The following is a 9,105-nucleotide window of genomic DNA, read 5'->3' on the forward strand; positions in this document are numbered from 1 at the left end:
GTCGGGCCAATTAAGTGTACAATATTATTGTTCCTAATTTAGTGCATGGTTGGATCCTGTGTGTTGAGCTCTGTGGGCTATCTGCTGAGGTAATACACAATCTGCCCACACCTCTCTCCCTGCCAGGGCTGCTCCTACTAAGCATCGCCCGAGGGATTCATATCCTACCCATCCCTCTGCCGCCGTGTGTGTGTGTGTGTGTGTGTGTGTGTGTATCAGTCTGTGTGTGAGCGAGGGTTTGAACAGCAAGCAGGGTCAGTCCCTTTGTCTTGCAACACGACAGGTGCTTGTTTTTCATAATTCTCACCTCCAGCTATTGACTGCATTTTTCTGACTTGTGGTTAGATCTTTTAAAGAAGCATTTTATACCACAGAACCTATAATTCACAAATTTGCATGCAGTTTTCTTGGCAGTTTTTTAATGCTTTACTTACACTACTTACAGTGCTTGGTACATTTTCCTCTGCAGCATGCTGTTTTCTGCAATTAATTGCTTAGTTTGGTTTTAATTAGCACAGATTAAAAACAAGGAAAAAAGTCTAAAAAACATTTGTTTAATGTTACATCCACATACAAACAAAATATGTAGTATCATGGCTAGAGTCCGACCAATACTGGATGTTTGAGGCCAATAACGATACCAATATTAGGGAGAAAAAAAATCTGATATTGAGATATCGGCAAATATAATACATTACGTACAAAAACACAAATTTCTTTGCAGTTGTCCCTCACAAAATGCTTATTAGATACCAGTGAAAAAGACCTGTAATGGAGGCAGGGAAACATTACATTTTAACAGTACATATTACTCTAAGAAATGACGTTAGTGCACTGAAACAGTACACTACATTGTGGATTTAATGAATATGAATTATCCCAAGCACCTTTTCTGCATTATGATGTGTAAAAAAAAAAACAGTTTTCATGTTGGTGCATATTAGAAAACACAGATACTGATATCTGTGATAGGCCAATATCGGCTGATTTGTCGGCCAACTTATGTATCGGTATGATGGCTCTTATTTTGTGTAGAGCTGCATCGATTAATCAGTTACTTGTCAACCAACTAACTGCTGATCAGTTAACTGGTTTGAGAATTTTTTTTTTAAGTTAAAATATTTAGATCCCGTCTTCTTAAATTTGAATATTTCCTCTTTACTCCTCTGTAATACTGAAGTGAATATCTTTGGGTTGTGGACGGCATCTTGGGCTTTGGAAAATGCTCATCAATATTTTTCATCATTTTCTGACATTTTATGAACTAACCAACTAATCAATTAATCAAGGAAATAATTGAAAATAAAAATAATCATTAGTTGCATCCCTGATGTTGTGTTTTTAACACAGTAATCCACTTCCTGCATCTGTAAGCCCCATCCTTCATCTGAGAGAGTACATTTTACTGTCCGGTCTAATGTTTCTCTTTCTGCTCTCACCTGTGTTGTAAACCTGTTCAGGGTGCGTTCACCTTCCGCGGCAGCATGATCGACATGCCCTCGGTGAAGCAGGCACAGAACATCATTGCGCTCTCCGTTGTGGTGCCAGAAAAATAACACAACTGGGGAAGAAACAGGAGGAACCTCACAACCAAACTCTGGTGGGAGAGGTCAAAGGATAAAGGAACTGTTGGGGGTTTCTTGACAAAAAGTAGCACTTCAGAAGCTTCAAAGTCATGACATAAGTGGGTGGTTGAAATTGTGGTTTTAATTAAAATTTTAAATAATTTTTGAAATGTTTTGACTGTTGTTGCAGTGAATTAAATCTGCACAAAGCGAGCACGAGCAGCGGGTATCTGCCCCTTGAAACCGACGATTTTTGCCCTGTGTGGCCACTTTTCTTGGCACACTCCGCAGTGTGTGCGCCATCATGTCACTCTCCTGCGTGTGTGTGCGCCATGCCTCCCATCTCTCCCAGGTCATGATGAATGCTCTCCCATCTCCTCGGTCCAGGCAGCTGGGCGAAAGGGTAAACAAACACAACAAGCCACTGTTGTGGATCTATTCATTAGGCCCCTAGTCTTCCAGTCAGGCCTCAGCCCCCTGCCCAGGGCCCGACTAACAAACATCAAAGTCTTGTTTGCTTTAAAAAAAAAAAAAAAAAAGCACACAGATGGAAGTGCGTAAATTCACGATTTAGCTTTTTTGTGTCAGTCGCCTTAGTAAAGACATGCCGCTCGCCCTGTGGCAGCTGTGAGCCTGTGGTCTTGATGGGGAAGGCGTGTGGCGTCAGACACACCATGACCTGTACGAAAAATAAACACTGCATACATGTGCATGCTGCGACCGTTTTCTGTACCAGATCTCTCATTTAACACAGAGTTAAACTTCTGCGGATTAACTTCACCTGTTTTCATCTTCAAAATTGATTTCTAAACGGTCGCTTTTCTTAAAAAAAAAAAAAAAAAAGAACTCCTAAACAAGTTCAGTAAAGTCGTTGTTTTGCTGTCACAAATAAAAGTACAATGGGCCTCTGTGGAGCGCCTGTGCACGTCTGACTTCCAGAGACAGTGAAGTGGGTGTGATGTTAGAGTGAGACAGATTAGTGGCCATGTTGCTCCAGCAGACCAGGACCGAGGCTTTGTCTCTCTGACTGTGGATGGGAGGATAATTGGGGGGGTGTTGAATGGTTAATAGTGCCATTGGTGACCATGGTAATGAAAGGCACCATACCTCCCCTACCCCACCTCATCCACTCATCTCTCCCTCTCTCTCTCTAGTACTGTATGATCTATTGTGTCTGGGGCAGGACTGTGGTCGGTGCCAGGCCAGGCCAGACAAAAAAGATCGAAACCACTCCTGCGCCCAGCCAAAGACCCCAACAGTAAGCTGTCTCTTTGGCATTTGGCCACATATTTCCCTCACCCCTGGCTCACTTTTTTCTCCTGTCGGGAATTCACATTCAGCTTGTTTGTTTGTTTTCACCCAATCTACCATTATACCCGGAGGTTGGTGGACAAAACTGCGATTATGTGTGACTTTCATTAAATAAATCCACAAACATTGTTTGGGCAGAGCCTTTTTTTTTTTTAAGAGGCTCTGCCGCCGCATCTCGAAGCTGGACATCGTAGATTGCATATATATTTTCCAGAGAGATGATGCTTCTGCATGTCAGAATTTGTAGATTGTGAGTAGCCTGATTGCTTTGAACATAATGTGTCTTGTTTTGGGGTGTTGTCATTAAAATGGGCTAAAACTTATAAACACTTTATTGTGACTCTCTAAACTTTGTTTCATTCATTATTTGTTGCAGCTATGTCTTATTTCAAATCTGAAATTAATGCAGAAAAAGTTGCAGCATGAAAAATGACTTTGATACCTGTATGAATTTGAGTGCCACCAAATTTGACTTTTAATTATTCAAATCAGTTTACGGGAGCCAAAGCTCTTATATTAGGACCTACTTGTACAAGAACGCAAAAAGAAAAAACATAATTTTAAAGCCAAAAGCTGTATAATGTTGAGGGAAAATAAACTCTGAAATTCATTCTCAGGTAGAGAGAGAACTGATTTCCTCACACTGAAACATCATTCGTCTCGTCCTCCTTATTTGTTGAATTTAATTGCAGTATAACGTGTAGTTCTAAGACTTTTAATTGGAATAACAGAGACGACACATCTACACCTTAGTCTTGTCTATTGATATGAATTTATCTTTGATTTTGACTTTTTTAATATTCTACAAATTACATACTCTTTAATAGGAAAGCATTTATTTTAATTTGGAAAAAAAGTGTGCCAGCTGAATTTGAGAAGACAAATTGAGGACATTTTATAATGATTTAATTTGTCTTCTTAAATTCATTCAACTCAAAATTATATGGCATCCCAAAAAAACTAACAATAAGGTTAAAACAAATAGTCTCTTTTTACAGTGTATCCTTTAAACAACTGATGACTTATTTGGGTAATTATAGAGTTGCAAAAATGACCACAGACTTGACTCCAAACATCAGCCAATTCTCTGTGAGTTTCTCCTCTGTAAAAATAGACAATTAGTTTTAACTTTAAAGTGTTAGAGCCCGGCTGCCTTAAATTTTGAAGTTGGCTGGATTTGAGAAAAAAAGTTGAATTATAACAACATTACTTCAACTTGTCTTCTCAAATTCAGTCAACTTAAAATTTTAAGGCAGCCTGGACACTAACTTTTTTTTAAGTTAAAACATTTTTTTTTTTTACAGTGAAAAGATATATGTTGTACTGAGAGGCAAAGTCCCTCCCCTGTGTGTAAATTTTGGGGGTGATGCAAGGGACATGTCCCCCCTCAAATTTAGAACATGAGCATTTATCGCAGACATTTTCATCACAAATTGATGCAGAAAAGACACAAATCGGTGCATTAAAAAAATCACCAGAATGCAGGAAATTGTGTTTGATGTTAAAAAATGTTCTTATGGAGGACCCCCCCAAAATCCCTGTTTTGATTTATGTCACCCCAAATGTTAATCCAAAACCCTGAAATAAATACAAAGAGCTGTTTGACAGATATCACATCATAGTTTGATTTCATATTTGAGACTTAATCTCAAAATAAAGAGTATGAACAGACATTTTCTTAAGATTGCACTGTAGAAGGAAGCAAAGTGTTTTAACTTAAAAAAAATGTCTCTTACAATTTTAAGGTTGATTGAATTTGAGAGGACAACTCTAGGAAATTTTGTAATGATTCAACTTGTTTTCTGAAATTTAGTCAACTATTAAAACCTAAGGCAACGTGGACACCAACTTTATCAAAGCTAAAAGGAATTGTTTCTTTATGCAGTGTAATGAATTCAAACATTTAAGATTAATTTGAACATTTTTTTCCCTCGAAATGTTTAGTAAAACTCTGACTGTCCCTGTTGAGTCAGAAGTGCTGAATAGGCTGCAGGAAGTCATTCTTAGACACATGTGCAGCACTCAGAGTTGAACAGAGGCTCACCAGGTGACTTTAGTGGCGAAGGAGGCCAGTGTGGGGACAACTTGGCTTTCCCAGACTGCTCTGCACCAACAGGTGTCCCCACAGACAGGAAGGAAGATCTCTAAGCAGAGGAAGCAGCACAGGGCATCATGCAGGGACGAAGCAAAAACTCAGGAAATAATTTGGCCAGTTTAGATTCCTGCAAAACACAACATCCTCTTTACCTCATATCATTTTTTTCCTCCATATAATCGTTATGTGATATTTCCACTCACTTTCTGAGCCCCCCCTCTCTGATTAAAGGTGAAACAAGTTGTCCTTTGGTCTTGTTAGAGCTCATTTTTGCGCAGCTTTTATTGGACGACTTTTTAATTCAAAAACATTTGGGAATGAAAAAAAAGCCAAAGATTTCAGTGACATCTTTGTAGATTAGAGGAATGCATCCCTGTCTGGCTCCGCTGTGTAATTCTACATGACATTTCTATTATGCGTGGAACTGATATAATCTTCTCAGTCCGCTCGGCGCTTTTATTTAAATACATCTCTCTGCTATTCCCTGAGAGAGTAAATTACAATTAACACGATTATAACCTCACAAAATTGTGACGGGAATCAATTAGGCTGCGAGCAGTATTTCAGAGCTCGGTAATGTGTTGGTCGAGATTGCTTTCATAAATTATGAGGGACAGCGCAGGCGGAGAAAATGCATGTATGCAAAACACTGTCAGAGGAAAATTAAAACGAAATGTTTTACATATTTTTCCATTAATCTAAATGGGACCCGTGTGGCAAGGATGGTTTTATTCTAATTCCCCGCCCGGGGATGCCCAAATAATGACTTGATGTTTTAATAGACTTCTAATGACAATATATGACAAAGTAATTGCAGCAAAAGATTATTCTAAAGCAATAAAATACCTCGTTATTGTAGCTGCAGCACAGTTTGAGAAGTGTTAAGCTATTAGCAAAAATGGCTTGAAATAGAAACGTGCGCAGGGCTGATCAACATAAAACATTTAGTTTAAGCTAATTAACTCTGTTTCAATATTTAGGAATATTGTTTAAATAAATTAGAACATTTTTCCAGAGTGGCTCCATAAGGCCATCCTCTGAGAAAGTGGAAGAAAAGTATTGCAGTTAATTTTCAAGAAATCATAGCCTTGAGGCACACAACAAAATGTGCTTTTAATTATCAATTATTGCTTTCAAAAATAATAATAAAAAAGGCTTTAAATTAAATAAATAAATTGGTTCTTTCTTTTCTTTCTTTTGAGATAAGCAGTCTTATGTTGTAGAATTTGGAAACACAAATGCAAGAAAATTGATTGCACATTAGAAAATGTAATTTAAGAATAAAATAAAAAAATAAGCAAGATCTGCTAATAAAATGTTTAACCTTTACTTTTGTTTATATTCTTTTAGGTCATTTTCTATTATATCCTGCACTACAATGACACGCTGCTGCAATATGCCAACATTATCTGCTATTTTACTCTGAATGTCAAACGCATTTCAGAGGGATATTTGTGAAATATTTCCCCCAGAAACAACAACAAAAAAAAAAAAAAAAAAAATCAGCTGTCTTATTTCCCGGCTGATGACACGCGCATGTCCAGCCTCCTTTTCTCCTTTTGTCTTCTCCAGTGTGTTTGCATGATATGAAATTCAGCGCGGCCTGTCTGTCTGTGCTGCCTGACTGATCTGGCACATGTGGACCATTACTAACTTCATTTGAGGAGACCCTTTTGTCTCAGTGTCCCCGTCAGTGAGGCAGGCCGAGGGGACGGAGCGGCGTGGCACGAATCAGGATCAGAGATGTTAAAAGTGTTTTTCCCCCATATTCATATTGTGACCTAAATCTTTAAAAAAAAAAAAAAAAAGAGAGAGAAGAAAAATATATCACTCCCATAAACACCTCCAGTAGACATTGTTTAAAGATATGTGAAATTTTTAAGCAAAATTGCAAAAATCAACACATTTCTGTCACATAGGTGGATTTTTTTGGCACTGCAAGTCACAATTAGTCAAAAATATAATTCCCAACAACCTTAGATAGCATAAATATTCTTTATGGCTGCAGCCCACCTGCAACATCAGAAAGATGATGGGCGGGGATGCGTCTGTCTCTGTTTAATTTAACCCACCAAACGTTTCCAGGCCTCCACTTTTGAAGGCCTTCTTGTAGTTCCTGGAGGTCCGTTCCTTTTTAAGTCCAGGCTGCCCGGGGCCTTCCGGGTTACTATCTGCAGTTAGTAAAGAAAAATAACAAAACTGAATTACTTTAGGCAACATCTTACCCTTTAGAGGTGTTTTCTTTCATGTAAATTAGGATGTTGTCCCACAAAAATAGTCAGTTCTATTCATATGAATAGGTTATTTTTTTAAAATGCAGGTAAAAAATTTTTGTAGGTGACTTTACCTTCCTCCTCTTGGCCTGACTCCCCCCAGACTCCTTCTCCTTAACGGGCTCAGATCAAAGGCTGACCGGCCCCGGCGGAGACCACTAAAATCCGCCCGCTTTGTCTGCTGTTGCCAGGAGTGAGGAAGGGTTTCGGGGAGGAGGAGGAGGAGGAGGAGTAGGGGGAGGAGGAGGGGTGGCATGGTAATGAGACTCGTTACAGAGCGACAAAAGTCTCTGCAACTTTTTCGTTGTGTTTTTTTAACTCAAATGTCCATCTGTCGTCAGATGTGACTCTCAAGTTTCCTCTCTGTTCTTCAAAAAGGCGCGAGTTTATTATTTTATGTCTAGTTTACTTCATTTCCTGTATATTACAACAGCACGTTTGCATGTTAAAGTACAGAAAACAACCTGTCATATGTCAGGGTGCGTTTTTTTCTTCTTAAATGTGACGGAAACATGTTTAAAGGTAATTTAACGCATCGTTCTGTCGCAATTTACGCACTTTAATGAACAGAACCGCACCTACCTTGACTTGCTCTGGAGCCTTGTTTGTTTGTTTGTTGTCTCTGCAATCACCAGACAAGACAGACCAATAGAAAGTTTACGCGACCGACAGAGACAGTTTAAGGGAGGGAAAAAAGTAACAGCAGCTCGTAAAATGAACATGTCTGCGAAGGTCTGTGGCCATACAGACATGAGCGGAGATCAGATCTCACACCTGCCTCGAGCAGCTAATTAGGCAGTAAAATGTTTAACCGGTGCCAAATGACTGATGGGCTCCATATTTTTCTCCTATTGAAAATGTGATTAAACATTCGTGGGAACAAATTCTCGCAAAGGCAGAAATATTCAGCTGGGGAACTTTTTAGGCAAATATGCAGTGCCTGTGCGCACTGATGCGCGTCTGATCCTCTGCTGTCTTTGTTCTTTTACCTGGATGGTGTCGACATCCACGCATCCGCTTTAAAAGCGTTCATTTTGACTTTAAACTCACATTATTTTTCGATTTTAAAATGATGTTTTTGAGCAAAATAATGACTTTGTTGGGATTCAGAACTTTTTATGGAGTGCTTTATTGGTAAATAACTGTGCGCCGACTTCAGGCTTCAGAGCATAAAGTTTATAACCAAATATTTATAATTTATTATTAATTCATGCTGCTCCTCTATAGCTTTTCCCCTATATTGTAGGCGATTTTCCCCCTTGGAAGTGTTGCCAACTTTCTTTTGCGCATTTAATTCATATACAGTTGGTCATAACCCCCCATTTCTGTGCACAATCGAAAACCAGGCACTTGATCAGCACCCGCCTCTCTTTCTCTCTCTCTCTCTCTCTCTCTCTCAAACGCACGCTCTCTCTCTCGCTCGTTGAGCAGGTGGAGGCCGCGCACCTGCACACACAGCTGCGCGCACCTTGTTATTGCTGCCGCCGCTTGACGCACAGATGAGCGCAGCACACAGCCAACAACACAATCCCGACAATATAAACCTCTCCAGTGCCACAGCTCTCAGTCTCAGCGTGTTTTACTTCTCCTTTTTGTATGTAGGGACACTAAAACATTTCAATCAAGGATTTTTGGGCATTCATAAGTATTTTCTTTCTAAATAAAAACGCAAACAAAATAGTTTTTATTAAATATTTTCCATGCGGGATAAGGGTGTGTTTATATGTCTCCCAGACGTCTCGCCGTCTATCTCTTGTTTGTCATGCTCCGGACTTCAACATGACACCATCTAATCCAATTAAACACGATAACCCTGGACTCACGTATTATTCTTTTCCTTTTTTCCCCTTCAAGTTGCTGA

At 39.2% G+C, this 9,105-nt stretch overlaps 1 protein-coding gene across 1 annotated transcript in view; it reads left to right on the top strand.

Moving 5' to 3' along the window:
* The window catches only part of clybl (citrate lyase beta like), an 80,316-nt gene extending 76,904 nt beyond the window's left edge, over nucleotides 1-3,412 (top strand). The window contains exon 9 of the mRNA XM_042494782.1: nucleotides 1,461-3,412. Coding sequence (XP_042350716.1) covers nucleotides 1,461-1,556 — 96 coding nt within the window. The 3' untranslated portion in view covers nucleotides 1,557-3,412. The remainder of the gene's footprint in view (nucleotides 1-1,460) is intronic.
* Nucleotides 3,413-9,105: the final 5,693 nt, after the last annotated feature.

The sequence above is a fragment of the Plectropomus leopardus genome, chromosome 10 (genome assembly GCF_008729295.1).
Source record: "Plectropomus leopardus isolate mb chromosome 10, YSFRI_Pleo_2.0, whole genome shotgun sequence".
NCBI lineage: Eukaryota > Metazoa > Chordata > Actinopteri > Perciformes > Serranidae > Plectropomus > Plectropomus leopardus.